Genomic DNA, 19,171 nt, shown 5'->3' on the forward strand with positions numbered 1-19,171 from the left:
TGAGAATACAACCATTTCTCTCCCATTTGGTATTGCCAGTGGGATATAAGGAAAACCCAAATGCAGATAACCAGCAACAATACTGAAACTATTAAAAGCTTGGGTGACTAAGGCAGATAGCATGGCATCCAGAAGGCAAAACTTGGTAGTGACAGAACTCTCCAACCAGGGGTGCCTGACTAAGACTTCTATTAATTTTTCACCTAACGAAGGCAGGAAGACTTACAGAAAGTCCTCCAGTCTTGTAACAAGTTCAAATAGACTTCTGTCTCAGTATTGCTTGGAATTAATGTGAAATTGGAGGCTCGGAGCATTGCCAGAAACTATAAAGGCAACAACATTGAAAACATTAAAGCCATTTACTAAGCTGATCTGTTAAGTCAACTTTTTTCTAGAAAGCTGTCATGTCTGACTTCAAAGAGCTCACCATTTCCCCCCTTTTCTGTCAAGATGTTTGCTTACTGTTGTAAATATGTAACAATTTACACATTTACTTCCTTACTACACTGTAGAAGGAAGGAGTGCAAGAACCAGACTAGCTGCAGGCTGCTGTTCCATAGAGATTACAGTGGTGCCTCGCATAGCAATCGCTCTGTTTAGCGACGAATTCGCTTAGTGATGCATTTTTTGCGATCGCTTTGTGATGTTCCCTACTGTATGGGGGAATTTCCCTTTGCGATGATCGGTTCCCTGCTTCAGAAACCAAGCACTGCAAAGCGAAAATTTTAAAACAGCTGATCGGCGGTTTCAAAATGGCCACCGGGTAAACAAAATGCCCGCCCGCTGTTTTCTGGGATGGATTCCTCGCTTAAGAGGCACTAGAAATGGCCGCGCTATGGAGGATCTTTGCTGAACTGTGAGTTTTAAGCCCATAGGAATGCATTAATCGCATTTTAATGTATATCTATGGGCTTTTTTATTTCGCAGTGTGACATTTTCGTTCTGCAGCGATTTTTGCAGAATGAATTAACGTCGCAGTGCGAGGCACCACTGTACAGTCAACACAGTGGTGTTACCATCTAATAGCTATTTGTTGCTGTCATTTTCCATCCAGGTTACAACCAAGACTGAGTGAATTGAAAGCGATTCTACTGCAGCAATGTCATCGTAGTCAAATAAGATGGCACTGTGGTATGAATAACTTCAGGATTTCTTTTTTTAAAATGGGATGGCTTTATTTGTATAAGAAATAGAAAGAATATTGCTTCACAGCTTTCTCCGTTATTACATCTGTATGTTTTCCGTTATTCCTTTCACACCTTCAGAGCTTACTACATAGTAGCAAAAATTCTGGGGCAGGTGAGGGGCAAAAATAACTCTCAGTGTCCTCAATAACTTTCCGCCATAGCTCGGCATATTTCTGGCAGTGTCCATTACATGATTTGTACGGCTCACCATCAATCTCATCAGTAGTTGATTGGACCAAGTTATTCCAAGTGCTGGAGCAACTGTCCTGGCCATGCGCCTGAAACACAATGTCCGCTTTAACAATGCAAAGTAAATCATAAGTTTAATAAACTATATTTTGAATAGACTGAAAGGTGATAGAAAACTTGTTCCTCTTTCGAGACTCTTTTTTTGGGAGGCTGGGTCTTAGAAGAAGACAGAAGTTATGAAAATAGCCCTTCTAATGGCGAGTCAGTTTTTAGTTTAACATGGTAAAATGCAACTTATGCAAAGCTGTTCAAATGGGATGCATGGCTTTTTGGGCTGTGGATCCGGTTTTGGAAAGGGACATGCAGACTGAGGCTTGGAAAGTGAATTCTGCGTCCATAGACACTGGAAAGGTAGGAGAGAACTTTCTAGGTTTATTGGGAAGGAAGGAAGGAAGGAAGGAAGGAAGGAAGGAAGGAAGGAAGGAAGGAAGGAAGGAAGGAAGGTCTGCTCCTGCAAACCCAATTGTTGCTTTATAGCCACCTTTTGTGACAATGAAGGACCAATCTGGATAGCTCCAGGATTGTTTGGGAGACCTCTCTTATAAACAGCTCTAAAGTGTGAAATGCCTGGCCCCAAAGAAACTGATGCCAGGAAAGGCCCTTAAAAATGTCATATATCCTGTTTCCCCGAAAATAAGACAAGGGTCTTATATCAATTTTTGCTCCAAAAAATTGCAGCAGGGCTTATTTTCAGGGGAGGTTTTATTTTTGTCATGTATAACCATCTACATTTATTCAAATGCAGTCATACCATCTTCTGGTGGCTGCACAAGGGTGGAGTGCGGGGTTTCACTTAACTAGGGCTTATTTTTGGAGTAGGACTTATATTACGAGCATCCTGAAAAATCGTACAAGGGCTTATTTTCAAGTTAGGTCTTATTTTAGGGGAAACAGGGTAGGAATGTACTAGTTGGCTCGCCCAAGGCAAAATGTTAGGGTTAGGCGACATGACATCTTTCTTTGAATATTGAAGGGCGAGTGACCCCTCCCCTGCCATGCATTGTAGCTGTATTTCTTCGACTACTCACCCAGAACTACTAGGAACAGAATGCTTCTCCTCCATTGTGTCAGTTACCTAGATTGCAAGAGAGAGTTTCCACGGTACATTTTGTGAAAGGGAAGTAACAGGGAAAGAGATTTCGTTACTGGGAGTCATAAATCTTGGGCAGGTTGTACTGCCTCTCTTTTTCCATCCACAGATTAAGGTGCAGCTCTTTGGCCTGAATCCTGTTGGTGATTTTTGCCAGTGTAAGTGTGATGGTATAAACCAGTGGTTCTTAACCTTTGTTACTCGGGTATTTTTGAACTGCAACTCCCAGAAACCCCAGCCAGCACCGTTAGTGGTGAAGGCTTCTGGGAGTTGCAGTCCAAAACTCCTGAGTAACCCAAGGTTAAGAACCAGTGGTATAAACCACAGCAGTGAATTTCTGTTAGTGAACTAGTTGCCACTTATATCCCATCTAGTGCACCAGCTCACATAACTGATATTGACTTGTTTACTAACAGTAGTTTGCCACTGCCATCTATGCCCTTGGACTTATGCCAGTGTAACTGACCAACAGGATTTTGGCCTTTGCCACGTAATGCCACTTGGTGGTGGGAGAGGAGAAACCAAGTATATCAGACTGCTGGGAATGTACTGGAAAAAAAAAAAGCTCTTCACACCCTCATGCTCATTTTGGTAATAAGAATCAGCCCCTTTTACTACAGGTAACAGATGCATAAAGCCAGTGCAGTCTCTGAGATTTCTCAGTCCTGCCACTCTCCGAAGGATGCTTTATGAGGATGCATAGCTGGGAAAAGTAACATTTTTAGACCTCAGCCAGTGCCCATGTTTTTTAACCACAACTCAATGAGTTGTGGTTAAAAAAAAACACTTTTCAAAGCTCTGATTAACTACAGTGCAGCACATAACCAAAAATCCCTGTAGGTGCCTATCACTTTATTAAAATCAGTGACTGCAGTTGCTCAGGCTCAACAAATTTGTTCGTTGTACCTGATTAATGCACACGATGGGGATCCGGAACTTGCTGCTTAATCTGTGGAATATTCCTCCAAACATTTGCAAGTATTTGGCTTTCAGGGCAGAATCTTTAGCGCCAAATTCACATCTGAATAAGGCAGCAATGGAATCAACGACAACCAGCCCCACCATGCCTCTCGAGAGCAGTACGTTAATCCTCTTACTAATGCAGTCCTGGAAAGCGTCCTGCAATCAGAAGAGACATTGAAAAGCAGATTGAGGAGGAAGACATTAAGAGCAACATTGTCTGAAAGGCTTTTTTCTGGAACATGCCTGAGTCGGCTGCACATTAAGCAACAGTGGTAATTATGTCACCCTTAGGCAGGTTGTATTTTCTTTTGCTTGTGATGCCAACAGAACAACTCACTGGTATAGTGATTGAGAAGTGACTTATTGGCTCAGCAAACCGAGCAGGGATTAGATTATAATGCCTCAAATCCTCTGCACATTAATTTGGAACTAAGCGCCACTGAAGCTCATTGCATATATAATAGGATTGCACTGCTCAACACATGATTGTTACTGAGGCTGCCTACTTTGAATCAAGCACAATCTGGCCAAGAAATGCACCAGATACTGAGAGGAAAGGACACAAGAAGTTCACCTTTACCAAGAGGACCTAATCATGTCTATTGTAAGAGTGATTGCACCCACCTCTGGTGTATTTTAGGCAGGGGTCACTTCCTGCCCTATTGTATTTTTAATTAGAAAGACTGGAGACCAAAACTGATGACATTTTTTAAATACTTGGAAGATAGTCAGAGGAGAGGCAGGATCTGGTCTTGATCATCCCAGAGTGCAGGACACGCAATAATGGGATCAAGCTACAAGAAGCCAGATTTAGGCTGAATATCAGGGAAAATGTCTTAACTGTTCAAGTAGTACAACAATGGAACCAATAACCTCGGGAGGTGGTGAGCATTCCAGTGTGGGAGGCATTCAGGGAAATATTGGACAAGCATCTGGCAGATCTTTGATTTGGATTCTTGCATTCAGTAAGGGGTTGGACCCAATGGCCTTATAGGCCCCTTCCAATTCAATTATTCTATGATTCTAACATAGCATCTGTTCTATGCAACATTTGCGTTACTCCTGAGCTACAAGATTAGGCATCCTTCAGTCTCGAGAGACTATGGTAACATGCTCTGAATCGAAGACTTGGAACAGTGCTTAGTGTGGCTGAGAAGGCCAATTCAAGAGTGAGCTACAAGTGATCTTGAATATGATTCTCAGTTTTAGAGGAAGTATGGATTTTGTCCTGTTCTGATGGGAACACATGCTACTTATTTACAGCGTTATTAACCTGCTCTTCAGTGGAAGAGGTTACTAAAACAGATAACACACGGTCACATTAAGACAGCAATCCAAAAGGTTCCAAGTAAAGACACACAAGAATAGGAGGTGAAGAGGAAAATAAGCACATTCAACCTTTAGTTCTCAAAAGGTAGCACACATTCTTATAAATGCAGCTCATATGTCCAATCACTGGAGTCCCCAAACAAAACAAAGCAGCTTTCTTTGGGTTGCAGAGTCATTTGAACAGAGAAGACAGCATTTGCTTTCCAATCACTGGACAGGAGAGCTTCCCTATGAATGTAGACACTGTTGTGGTCCTAAAATCATCACCCAGAGGATGCCCTAATCGGGCAGAGAGCAACCAAAAGTTACCAGGAGGCTAATGCCCATTTGGAACCTATAAGCAGAGATTTAAATGGGAGGTCCCAATCTCACTAAGATTAATCATGGTCTAATAAAGCCAACTGAAAACACTGGGGGCTTGAATTAATATTGAGTTGCAATTTCCATTGAGAAAAGTGCAACAAAAATCATGACCATTATGTGTTGGAGCAGAGCTGAGAGTCATACAGTACAAACAGAATTAAGGAAATAAGCGAGTTTCTCTGTGGTTCACGTCTTCCTCTTAAGACTGATGTAATTGTTTTTTCCCCTTAGTTACGGATTCAATAAGTTAAATGAATTGTTTAAGGCAAAGGTAAAGGTTCCCCTTGACATTTAGTCCAGTCGTGTCCAACTCTAGGGCACGGCGCTCATCCCTGTCTCCAAGCCGTAGAGCCAGCGTTTGTCCGAAGACAATTTTCGTGGTCACGTGGCCAGCGCGACTAGACACGGAACGCCGTTATCTTCCCACCGTGGTGGTACCTATTTATCTACAGTGGTGCCTCGCACAGCGAGGTTAATCCGTTCCGGATTAACTCTCGCTGTGTGAAAGCATCGCTGTACGGATCAAAAAAAAGCCATTGGAACGCATTAAACAGTGTTTAATGCATTCCAAATGGTCAAAAACTCACTGTACAGCGATGCTTTTCCAGGTCTGGCAGCCATTTTCGCGCCCTCGGTAAGCGAGGGGAGGGGACAAAAACGCTGCGCGCGGCCATTTCGGCCGCAGCGAGACCGCGGATCAGCTGGTCGGCGGGTCCAAATTGGCCGCCGGAACAGCGGAAATGGCCGCGCACAGTGTTTTCGCGCCCTCCCCTCGTTTACCGAGAGCGCGAAAACGCTGTGCGCGGCCATTTCGGCTGTTCCGGCGGCCATTTTGGTCCCGCCGACCAGCTGATCGTCAGGTCGCAAAGCTCTGCGATTTTCGCCCTATGCGGGCACCGGCCTCGTAGAGCGGATTCATCGCTCTACGAGGTGCCCATTGTGCGAGGCACCACTGTACTTGCATTTTTACATGATCTCGAACTGCTAGGTTGGCAGGAGTTGGGACAAGCGATGGGGGCTTGCTCCATCATATGGATTCGATCTTACGACTGCTGGTCTTCTGACCTTGCAGCACAGAGGCTTATGCGCTTTAACCCGCAGCACCACCTAAATGAATTGTTTACCTCTTACCAGAATGAAAAGTTTTGTTAGTTCAAAAACGGTGATAATCTAGACAAACCTGAAACATTTTAATCTACAGGTACACAGCTCCCTTGTTCTTGATTTTTTCCCCTATTTTTAACCTTCCTTGCAAGTCTATGTGTCTTCATGGGTTTTAAAACTTCAGATTCCCCTCGCCCCACAAACCTTGCCTGTCTCTTTATACTCTTCCTTAATGGTCGTCCTTCTTTTCCTATAGATTCTCTTTTTAGATCTCAGCTCATTTGAAAGTTCTTTATGCCATCCAGGATTCTTTCTAACCCACCCCACCCCGTTCTTTCTCACTGAAATTGTTTGTGATTGTGCCTTCAGTATATCACCATTAAGAGACATTCACCTTTACAAACCCCCTACTCTTAGTATTTCTGACCATAGAATGCCACCTGGCTGTAATCCTGGCACTGTAATCAGTCACAACACTAGGCCCATATAACCCATGGGGATTTGGTGAGTCAATTCCTCCATAAGTTCATTGATACATCTAGCTACAACTTCCTTTAGCATGGCAGGTTGTAAGCAGAGAAGATTTATTTGAATCGGTGTGGCTCTACTCAGAAGTTGACTCATCAAATTTCCACTGGGCCTGCTCTAGTGTGATTTACTGCACTAAAGTGACAGGAGCTCAGCCAGTATTTCCTTACGCATATTGAAATCAATGTTCTTAAAATTCCAGTTGCAAATGGTACTACCCTCTCTGCAGTTTCCCCTCTTCTCAATGCAGTAGGGACCCCCTTATCTGCAAGATCAGTATCTGCTGATTTACTTATCCATGATGTGAAAAATATTAAAAGAATTAATAGAAATATATATTTCTAAAGATGAAGTTACCAAAACTGTTAAAATCATGTTCACTATAATGTGCGTTTTTTACCATCCCCCGCAGATATGGGGATCCTACTGTGCAAGAAAACTTAAGTACAGTGGTGCCTCGAATAGTGAGGAAATCGAATAGCGAGGAGTTTTTCGGGCCATTTTTACACTTTGATTAGCGATGGCCCCTATGGGCGATTTTCGGTTAGCGATGGTTGGGGCGGCGGCGGGGGAAGGGAAAGGGCCCTGCCACGGCCGTACGCCTGGCTCCCTGTCCCCTGCTCCTCCTCTTCCTCCGAGGAGGCGGCGGGTGCTCATCCCCGGGCCGGTGGCAAGTGGCCGGGGGGCGGCGGCACTTCAGCCGGCTCACTCCTCCCGGGGCGGTGGTGGCGGCGGCGGGGGAAGGGAAAGGGCCCTGCCGCGGCCGTGCGCCCGGCTCCCCGTCCCCCGCTCCACCTCCTCCTCTTCCTCCGAGGAGGAGGTGGCGGGCACTCATCCCCAGGCCGGCGGCAAGCGGCGCTTCAGCCGGCTCGCTCCTCACGGGGCGGTGGCGAGCGGCGGCAGCCATCCATCTCCCGGCGGCCCGGCCAGGCCTCCTCTGGCTCCGGCTCCTCCTGGCGGCACTGGGGGTTGAGGGAGGAGAAGGACAAAGGGACCCGCCGGGCGTTCCCCCCGGCAGGCAGGGACGGGCGGGCAGGTGGCCCTGACGCTCCTTCTGGGCTGGCTGGCTGGCTTCCTCCTCCTTCCTCGCTCCCTCACTGGCTGGCTTTGTTCTTATTGTTGATTCCTCCCCCCATTGAGATGCACTGAATAGGTTTCAATGCATTTCAATGGGGGAACCGTGTTTTGATTAGCGATGTTTCCCATGGAGATTTTTGAATAGCGACGGCAATTCGTTCCTATTGGAACGGATTAGCCGGCTTTCAATGCATTTCAATGGGAAACCTCGTTTTGAATAGCGAAGAAATCAAATAGCGATGTTTTTTACGGAACGCATTAACATCGCTATTCGAGGCACCACTGTACTTAATCCAAGGGGGGCTTACCTCCAGGAAACTGGAGATGGGAAACTTCTCTGGCTTCCATAATTTCAATAGAACTGAAGGCAAATCTTATCCCCTTGAAGGCTAGAAACTTGTCTTTTTGGAAAGGGGACCTTGAAAGCTAAGATTCACAGGATGCCAAGTTCTGAACCACCTTGCATTTTGTACTTTTCCAAACCTGTGAAGTATTGCCACATCTGAAACACCCTGTATTGCTGGCTATCACCTACATTGGGTTTTTTCCTGTTTTGGATCAACACAGTTAATGTTCTGTGTGTACTGTTGACTTTTTTACATCAGAATGATATTTCAAGGAAAAGGCTACTCTGATACTTTTTGCAACCATCACGCCATCTCCATTGACATTGGTTGTGACACTGTATCTATGGAGACACATCAGCCAGAATATAAAAAACTAGAGGTTAAATATAAGCAATTGCCTTTTAAGTTATTTTCAGCATTTTCTCCCTCTACAGCTCCACCATCTATTTAGATCTGTTTAAACTGAATTTTTGTTTCCAAGTAACTTTAACATACACAAGGTGAGGTAAAAATATTTTAAATAAATAAATAGGTTCTGCTACTCACTAAGTCTGCTGCATGCTCAATGAAAATACAATTTCCAAATTTTATCTTCTGCACCACATCAGGGGGGACATCATCCCGCAACTTGGCCTGCTGCTCGATCAATTGCTGTAGGCGTCTGTTTGGGAAAACGTCTTCTGTGCAGATGTAAACAGCACCTGCAATGAAGGGGAACATTACCAGCACAATAAGCTTCTCAGCACTACAGTCAGTTTGAATTATACAACTACAGTGGCGGCTTTTAAAAGGTAGCTTCAGGAAGGATCCGTAAAATCACAGAATGATGGGAATTGAAAAGGGCCTGTAAGACCATCGAGTCCAACCCCCTGCTCAATGCAGGTATCCAAGTAAAGGAGACCTGAGAAGTGGCTCTCCAATTTTCTCTTGATTGACTCCAATGTTGGAGCAGTCATCACCTCCCGAGGTCATTGGTTCCATTGTCGTACTGCTCTAACAGTTAAGGAGATTTTCCTGATACTCAGCCTAAATCTGGCTTCCTGCAACTTGAACCCATTATTAAGTGTCCTGCACTCTGGGATGATTGAGAACAGGCCCTGTTCCTCCTCTGTATGACTACATTTCAAGTATTTTAAAAATGCTATCATGCCCACCTCTTTCAGTTTTTCCTCACAGGGCTTGGTTTTCAGTCCCCTGATCATCCTTCATAAGAGGTACAGTATGACTTGTGCAAAGAAAGGAATTTTAATTTTGCTTCCACCTACTAGGCTGCAGAGCCACTGACGAGGAGCCACCGTAACTAAGCGGTTAGAATGCATGCTTCCATGCAGAAGGTTTCAGGTTTGATTCCCTAATATTGCCGGTTAAACATATTTAGGGACGTGGTGGCGCTGCCAGCTAAACCGCAGAAGCCTGTGCTGCAGGGTATAAGGCAACAGCCTAGGACAATATTAAAAAGTTTTATTTCAAGGTTGTTACCTGCTGTCAAGTGAATTCGGACTCAACCCTAAGAACTCACAACTTCCTTTAGTGAGTAAATTCACCTCATAGTTGGTCTTCCTCTTTTCCCACAATCTGTCTTTTCTAGTGTGTTTTCTCTTCCCACAATGTGCCCAAAGCACAATAATCTCACTTTAGTCATTTTTGTCATTTATTTGAACAGCTGGCCTTAAATGACCTTAAACATTGTCAGGAAGCATAAAGACTTTCATCAAAATCTGTGGTCCTAGATGCAGAACTCAGCTTCGCCAGAATCCTATCTTTATTTATTTAAAGACGTATCCAGCTTTATGGTTGCAAAGATATGCTTAGAGGTATCTTGGCAATACCCACCAGAATTCAATATCTGACCTGCAAAAACAGGAAAAATTTCCAAGGATTGGAATTATGGTTTAGTAGACCACCGAGTGCATTTCCCTTCCCAGCAATAAATAAAAGTAGAGCAAAACAAGGCAACGATCGTACGTAACAGAACTGAAATGATTCCCAGATCTACCCAGACAAGCATGACAAAAATTGAAGGCACAGAGACGAAAGTGAAGTAATGAGGTAATAAACTTTTTCTAAGTCTCTTAGGAAAGGGTATAAACAGGAACATTCCGAGTAAAACAACCAACTGCATAACAAAACATACCAAAACAGAAAAAGGAAGTAGGGTGATGGCAGCTCAGGCAACACCCACAGCAAGCACACACTGTCTCTGCCTCACTCTGTCAGTGTGAAGCAGCTCTGTGTCAGGCAAAAGCTTTGCAGAGCCGTACTGGGAAGAGAGACAGAACTCATTGGCTCTAAACTAGGTCATCCATCCAGGTGAGGTCCATTTCAGTTAAGACAATCACATTCATCCCATAATGACAGAAGTGTAGATCTTGCCATATCCCAACAACAAGCAGTATACAGTGGTGCCTCGCTTAATAAGCGCACCGTTTAACGACGAATCCGCATAGCGACCCGTTTTTTGCGGTCGCTAATGCGATCGCATTGTGATGTTTAGATAGGCTAAACATCGCATTGCGATTATTTCTGCACCCAGTAGCCATTTTGGGAACAGCTGATCGGCGGTTCCAAAATGGCCGCAGATGCAGAAAATAGCTGCCCGCACCATTTTTGCGCCCTGCCCTTGCTTACCGGGCAGCGAAAATGGCGTCCGGATCCAGGATTCTTTGCTTACCGGTGAGTTTAATGCGTTCCTATGGGTTTTCCCCGCCCGGATAGCGAAGAATCCGGATAGCGACGTTAATCCTGGAACGGATTAACGTCGCTATGTGGGGCACCACTGTACAACAGAGTGCTGTCCTCTGAAGATGCTGGACACAGAGACTGGCAAAACGTTAGGAAGAACGACCTTCAGAACACGGCCAAAGAGCCCAAAAAACCCACAACAACCATTAGATCCTGGCCGTGAAAGCCTTTGCGAATACATCAAGCAGTATACTTCTTACCGGATTCTAGTCCACCATATTTGTATGGGTATTGCACAGTAAGGCAGAGTTGCAAACCAATTTGAGTCTTCCCAGCAGAGCTTTCGCCAGCAATTTCAGTAATTCCTGTGAGAGGAATGCCACCTCGGAGCAAGCCGTCTAGAACTGGACACCCCAAGCTTAATCTCAGGCGTTGGGAAGTCCTGTGGTTTTTGTCTTGAAATAACTGAAGAGCTAAGACAATGTAGAAGACAAGAAAGTCATGATAGTTTATCTGCAAGAGAGCAATCTGTAGGCCGACTCTCTTTTTGGTAATTGGCATCTGTAATGTTTTCCAGACTTTCCCTGACAAAGTTAGATTTCATACACCTGAATCGGAAAGGGAATATCAACACAGGTTTTCTTGAAAATTCAGGCCAATAGTTAAACAAATATAAATTGTATAGATGTGTCCATGCAGCTGGGATTTTTAAAGTTCTTCTTTAAGGGCTGTTATCCTGAGATACCTATGCTTGTCTACACAAAATAGGAAATTCCTGATTTTTCTTTATTTCAGCGGTGGGAATCCTACTGATGCTTGTGCTAGATTGTGCAAAATGTGTTGCTGCAGCTAATTGACGAGTTGCCAACTGCATTCTGGCTGTGCACATTGACACATGATCAGGTATTCAGTCAATTAGGTATGGTAACTTAACGCAAATCTTACATGAATATCAGTAGGATTCTGGCCAGTGTTGTTATACCCCCTTTTGGAGGAGAGATACATCACACAGCATCAAGGAAACAGCAACTATAAAATACACAAGTAATAATAAATTGTACCACTTTGAGATGCTAGCTATTAAAAATGTGTTGGAATAAAATGTGTATAAGTGAGAAAAGCCTCAGAAATGGAACGACAATTATAAACAAGTTTGAGATAAACTGCTTTCAGACTATTTAAGGCTTTAAAGGTCTACTAGGAGCTTGAATAGAAGCCAGAAACAAATCAGAAGCCAAGAAAGCTCATAAAAAATGATACATTGATCCGGTCAGAACACCACAACATTGTTGTTATTACGTGCTGTCAAGTCGCTTCTGACAGTGACCCTCTGATTTTATGACCTCCGTGGAGTCCTATCCTTGGCAACACTCTCAGGTAAAGCTGTGGCTTCCCTTACTGAGTTGATTTATCTCACATTTGGGCTTGTCTTACTGCCTTCAACTTTCTTTTAGCATTACCGTCGTTTCTGTTTAGTTGATCCTCTCAGTAAAGCAGGGAAACAGTAGCTTGTCACCAGAAAGCAAATGTTTCCATTCTCCCAACTCTTGCTACAAATTACAGACCTTCCATTAATGGTTTGTTTGTTCAGAGGAGGATGACAAGGATGATCGAGGGGGATGGAAACCAAGCCCTCTGAGGAAAGACTGAAAGAACTCTGCAAGTTTAGCCTTGAGAAAGGAGACTGGGGTAAGATAGGATAGCACTTTTCTAATATTTGAAAGGCTGCCGTATAGAGGGGGGCCAGGATCTGTTCTTGATCATCCCAGACTGGAGGACACACAACAATAGTTACAGGAAGCCAGATTTCCTCTAAATATCAGGAAAAACTTCCTAACTGTTAGATCAGTATGACTGTGGAACCAATAACCTCAGAAGGTGGTGAGCACTCCAATCAATGCTATAGGCAATCAAGGGAAAATTGGACAACCGTCTGTCAGATCTGATTTGATTTGGATTCCTGCATTCAGGGGGTCAGGCTCAATGCCTTTATAGTCCCCTTAAATTCCATTATTCTATGACTCTATGATGTCAAAATCTAGAAAGAGCCAGCCCTTTTCTTTCCCCTTAACAAGGAGTATCCCAACCAATTCTTTTTAAGACACTGTCTTCCAAAGAGCCTTATTTAAAAACAACAACAACAACAACAAACTACTACTACTACTACTACTACTACTACTACTACTACTACTACTACTACTCTGGAAACACTCATTTTATGTCATCCAGACTACAAAGTGAGAATGCCTTTTCTCCCTAACCATTACAAAATAATGACTACTTGTGGAGCCTGTTACCTGTAAGGACAGAGCCTTTTCTTAGGGCACTGGAAATTGTTCTGAGCAGGTAGTGTACATCCACACTGGACAGTTTTGTCAGTCTCCGCAAATCTGCTTGTGAAAGATTGAAAATCTCTTTGATTGATTTGATGTTTGCTGAAAGGGGGAAAGTAAATAAATATAATTAGCCTGGTATTTGTAATGTGAAAAATAGTCATAGGACACAGGGAATAAGTATATATTATTATTAGTCTCTCACGTTGAAATCTCATACCCATTTACCTGGAAACAAAGTCTCTTGTGCTATGACTTCTTCAGAGCTTGAATTGCTCTGCTAATGACTGTTCTGAGTTAAAGTAACTAGATTTACTCCCGGGCGCCCTCATCTCTGTCAAGTGATTTACCTCTCCAGAGGTTGGTAGTCCGTAGGTCTTCTCAGACCTAGCCAGATTAGCCAGTGGCAATGGCTACCAGGGCCTGATGCCGAGGGAGGTCCAGAAGGAAAGAACGAGGAACAGGGCCTTCTCGTCAGTGGCCCCTTGCCTTTAGAACAACTTGCCAGTGGAGATCCGCCTGGCTCCCTCTCTGGGTGTTTTCAGGAATAAACTTAAAACCTGGCTATTTGGGCAGGCTTTCCCTCCTGCCGTATCTTAATTTCTTATACTCTCACCACCTTTGTTCTATAATATATGCTTTTGGTTTTATTGTTTTTAAAGTTGTAAACCGCCCAGAGTAGGTAGACCTTTGGTCTAGATGGGTGGGAGAGAAATCCAATAAATAAATAAATTAAACTACAACCAGGAATATCTGGAGGGACACCTGTTCCCCATCCCTATTTTATAAGCTAGTTGTAAAGCACATTTCTGTAAATTTTCTCCCTGAAGTCAGTCACACTATGCTCAATGCAGCAAAGGCATCAAGTTACAGATTTGGTTTCTTTACAGAAACGCCTGATTGGATCCACTACACCTAAAGCGACAGTAATAATAGGTCTAGGCTTAAGGGGTTACACAAGTCCTTTTTGCAGTCAGTGGAACATTTCTAGCCGCCAAGAGTGGTCGGAATGACCAGATAGGCGGGGTATGCATAAATAAATAAATAAATAAATAAATAAATAAATAAATAAATAAATAAATAAATAAATAAATAAATAAATAAAGTAAACATTGGTAGGACAGGGCATCAGAAGTCAATATACATTTAAATGGTGGTATCAATGGCCCATCCAATCTGATGGCAACATCTCAAACGAAATGTTGTTTGTTGTTATGCGCCATTGAATTGCTGCTGACTTATAGTGACTGTATGAATGCGTGAGCTCCAACATCTCCTGTCCTCAACTGCTCTGCTCAGCTCTTGTAAACCCAAGCCTGCAGTTCTTTTAGGGAGTCAGTCCATCTCGTATTTAGTCTTCCTCTTTTCCTGCTGCTTTCAACCTTTCCCTGCGTTACTGTCTTTTCCAGAGAATCCTGCCTTCTTTCTCGTGATGTGCTCAAAGTAGGACAGCCTCGGTTTCATCATCTTTGCTCCTACGTAGAGTAGTTCAGGCTTGATTCGATCTGGGGCCCACCAGTCTGTCTTTCGGGCCATTCAGAGTATCTGCAAAACTCTTCTCCAGCACCCCATTTCAAACAAATAATGAAAAAAATTCTTGTGCACAGCAGCCAAGCTAAATTAATTATTGTGTGTGTACAAATACACATACGGGGATACACAGAGAGCCACATTACCTTTCTTAATAGCTGCAATCACTCTTGGGTTCATGTCAAGCTGATCCCATTCCATTTCTTGACAAATAATTAACCACAAAATATCCTGTAACCCAGAAAAGATGACAAGCATAGATAAGAACTTCAGAAAGATGCTACCAAAAGAAGTGGCAGAGAGTGAATTTCCTAACTTGTTTCATTCCCAGCTTCTACCACTCACTTCCATGCAACAGTTTCACTTGGATTTACATTCATTGTGAATTTCGTTGTATGGGTATACTGTGTATATACTTACAATGACAATAAATTCTTCTTCTTCTTCTTCTTCTTCTTCTTCTTCTTCTTATTATTATTATTATTATTATTATTATTATTATTATTATTATTCAGATCATAGAGCAGAGCTAAGAATAGAAGAAAAACTAAGTAGGTCCATTTGGGACCCTTACAGCAGAAGTGAGTAAAAATTCAGCCTATGGGCCACATTCTCCCTGCAGGGGCACATTTATTCCTCCAAGATGGAACATTAAAAAAAATCCAACAAAAATGGGAAGTTCCTTTCTGGGAAAAGCCTCCGGGAGTGTCTTTTTTTGACTTAGACAGGTTGAAATGAGAGGTTACAACTGGGGCATTCTTCCTGAATTTTTAGAAGGTAAAATGATACCTTTTAAAAATGATTTTTAAAAGGTTAAATCATTATGCATTCCATAGTGAGATCTGCAACATGATCCCATGTAAATTTATTCAGAGGTAAGTCCTGCTAGCATTCAGTGGGACCTCGTTTCCTAGTAAGGCTGTCTTCTAAAGACTGTAGGACTACCACAGAGTAAATAGCAGTGCTTGCGATCTGTTGACTTTAACCTTACCTAATCTCTGTTTTCACCACTTCAAAAAAATTTAATTTTTCGGCAGGCATTTGACATGCTGTACCAAGTACAGTTCTGAACTGTCCCTTTGTTTCATACACAGAATCTATCTGTATTTTGCTGTTGCTCGTTTTTTGTTGTTCTTTGACTTGAGTTTATTGGATAGGCCCAATGATAACTAATAAACAAATAAATTGTCCTCTCTAATAACATGTCAGGTTTATTAAGAGGTCTGCACAGCTAATTTGAGCAGGATCCACCCTCAAATAAGGCTGCATTTATAAGCAAGTACTGTACGATTGTTTTAAATTGCTTGACAATGAGGAAGGAAGTGGTGAGGAGGAAAGGACACTCAAATATAAAGCACGAGACACAGCAAGCAAGCAAAAGGTCAGCCATAAAGGGTAGGTTTTTGTTGCCATTACCGAAACTTGGTGTGACGAAACCCATGATTGGAATATTCTGCCAGAAGAATATAATTTATTCAAAAGAAACAGACTCAACAAAAGAGGAGGAGGAGTTGCACTATATATAAAGAATTACTACTCCTGTACTGTAATACAGGAGACTAAGAATGCTCACTGGAAGGATAGGTCCTGAAGCTGAGGCTCCAATACTTTGGCCATCTCATGAGAAGAGAAGATTCCTTGGAAAAGACCCTGATGTTGGGAAAGAGCGAAGGCAAGAGGAGAAGGGGACGACAGAGGACGAGATGGATGGACAGTGTCATCGAAGCGACCAACAGGAATTTGACCCAACTCTGGGAGGCAGTGGAAAACAGGAGGGCCTGGCATGCTCTGGTCCATGGGGTCACGAAGAGTCAAACACGACTAAACGACTAAACAACGAAAGCCTCCCTGAAGCTCTTTGGATGAATACTAGGGGAGAAATGAATAGCATAGCTGTAGGCGTATACTACAGGCCACCTAACCAAGCAGAGGAAATAGATGAACATTCTGCAAATCAGTTAGCTGAGATGTATAGAAAACACACCACTATAATAAAGGGGGACTATAACTACCCGGATATCAACCAGGAAACTAACTCTACAGCAAGTGGGAGATCCAGCAGGTTCTTGACATCCCTGGCTGACAACTTTATCACCCAAAAGGTGGAGGAGAGAACTAGAAGGTCAGCCATACTGGACTTAATACTTACTAATAGGGAGGAAATAGGTGAGGGAGTGGAAATTGTAGGAACTTTAGGAGAAAGTGAACACGTCATATTAGAATTCACCATCATGCAGGCAAGGAGAACTACCAAGTCAGACTAATGTTCTAGATTTTAAGAGAGCTGACTTTAACAAATTAAGAAATGTAATAGAAAGAACCATGGATGGAAATCCTAAAGGGAAAAAACTGTTCAGGATGCTTGGGAAACCCTGAAAAGTGAGATAATAAAGGCCCAAACCAAAACAATACCACGGAGAAAGAAAAACAAGAGACGTCTGACAAGACTGATGTGGATGCACACAGAGCTCTCTGACAAGCTAAGGGACAAAAAGGATAAGTATAAAAAACTGAAAAAGGGGCTCATAACTAGAACAGAATACCGGCAAATAGCTCGAATCTGCAAGGATGGAGTCAGGAAGGCTAAGGCTCAGAATGAGCTAAGACTTGCAACAAATGCCAAAAATAAAAATAAAAATTCTTTCAACATGTAAGGAGAAAGAGGAAAGTCAAAGAAATGGTTGGTTCGCTAGTGGGAGAAGATGACAAGAAGGTGACAAGCAACAGGGAGAAAGCAGAAATGCTCAATTTTTTTTCTTTTTGCATCTTCCAGGGGGTTGGACTAGAAGACCTCCAAGGTCCCTTCCAACCCTACAATGATTCTATGATTCTATATGTTCTATGCTTTAGATTTGTATATTGCATGTAAGTCATTTTGATGTAAGTCATCTCATTATTTCACTAACCAAGCAATAGAGAAGTACAAGAAACAGAGAAAGAAGCAAAGGTTTTACTTGGATTTGTTCTCCTGAGCGTATAGGTGGTCTGCACGCAGGTAGAGGATTACAATCACAGGAAAAACATCCCACTGTCTGAAGAAGTCACACAACATCCTGAGAGACTCTTCCCATCCTGCTTACAACTTTTTTAAATGGTTGCTTTCTGGCAGAAGATACAGAACAATTAAGATTTGGACCACACATTTTCTGAATAGTTTTTATCCCAGAGCTATAATCGCACTTAATAATGAGCTTAAAGACCACCAGTAGTGAACAGTTGGACAGTGTTATTTAGCCTGCCTTGTAGATGTTTGGATTTTCAGTGGGTGGGCAGTGTTTGGAGATTTTTTTTATGTGTGTGCATGTGGGTCTGAGGGAACGTCGAGGTAGGAGCAGCTGTCAATTGCAACTGTCTAGGTCTCTGTGTGAATTTCATTGTATGGGCATACTATGTATATACTTACAATGACAATAAATTTATTTGATTTGATAAATAGCCATTTAGAAAAGCTAAAGTAAAACCTTTCAAACAAACAAACAAACAAACCAGGGTGGTGTAGTGGATAGAGTGATCACATTTCTGCTCACTCAGAGAAATTCACTGCAGTGTGGCAATAGTAAACCATTCTGAATATGAGGGTCACTGTAGGTGAAAAATTACTTAACAAGACATAACAACAAAGATAACAAAATCTGATCTCAGCTCAGGAGACACTAGGGACCTTTTCAAGCATGCAGTGGAATACAAAATATGCCGTTGGCGGGGGGTGGGGGGAACTGTGCAGTTGGAAAACTGACAGATGGGTAATTAAATAAAGAAAAATTAGACAGGTTGTGTGTAGCTGTTGATTAAGAAATTCAATGACAGGCAGCGTGGCATGGCAATTTCCAGCTGCACAAATTCGTGCTCAATTGCATGCTAAAAAAACTGTGTGTCTCGGGAAAGAACCCAATAAGTCCCGCCAATAGAAATGGAAAAGGCTTAACACTTGCCATAAATTAAATCATTAAATAACAATATATTTAGTAAGGAACGTACCAAATTTATAATTCTGTTCAGCAATTATTAATCAACATATCGTGAACTATATCAATACCTTATATTTCTGTACCTACGGGGTCGCCAAGTTGCAACTGGTCAGAGACGGTGTCCTCCGCCGGGCACCGGACAGGGACTGCGAACGGGGACCACCCAAGGAAGGTGGTCATCGCCGCCTGCCACCAAACGAAATACTCAGCATCCCTTTCCGAAGCGATGACTGAGCCCGCGTAAGGCATGAAGCCAATCACAGCGGGCTCAGGAGAGTTCGCAGCCAATCCGAGGCCGGCTCGTGTTTTGCCAAAGCCAATCCCAGGGAAGCTTCTCCTTGTCCTCCGCCCCATCAAAGGGAATGCCGAGGTAGGAGCGGCTGTCAATTGCAACCGCGCATGCGGACTCGTGCACTTCTCT

The 19,171-nt window shown here is 43.0% G+C and overlaps 1 protein-coding gene across 5 annotated transcripts; it reads right to left on the reverse strand.

Moving 5' to 3' along the window:
• Nucleotides 1–1,149: 1,149 nt before the first annotated feature.
• Nucleotides 1,150–19,121, reverse strand: XRCC3 (X-ray repair cross complementing 3). 5 transcript variants are annotated; one of them, XM_078383829.1, is made up of 8 exons: nt 18,838–19,121; nt 14,929–15,013; nt 13,217–13,354; nt 11,180–11,392; nt 8,784–8,938; nt 3,433–3,645; nt 2,465–2,511; nt 1,150–1,465 (listed from the first exon to the last, which is right to left on the reverse strand). In XM_078383829.1, exons 1-8 carry the CDS (start codon nt 19,102–19,104, stop codon nt 1,225–1,227), a joined length of 1,359 nt encoding a protein of 452 aa, XP_078239955.1. In that variant the 5' UTR covers nt 19,105–19,121; the 3' UTR covers nt 1,150–1,224. The 5 variants fall into 5 exon arrangements, with proteins under 5 accessions (XP_078239955.1, XP_072842825.2, XP_072842822.2 ...); XM_072986724.2 differs by having other exon boundaries at nt 18,834–18,982; XM_072986721.2 differs by having other exon boundaries at nt 18,819–18,964.
• Between the last annotated feature and the right edge of the window lie 50 nt (nt 19,122–19,171).

The sequence above is a fragment of the Pogona vitticeps genome, chromosome 1, assembly GCF_051106095.1.
Source record: "Pogona vitticeps strain Pit_001003342236 chromosome 1, PviZW2.1, whole genome shotgun sequence".
Classification (NCBI taxonomy): domain Eukaryota; kingdom Metazoa; phylum Chordata; class Lepidosauria; order Squamata; family Agamidae; genus Pogona; species Pogona vitticeps.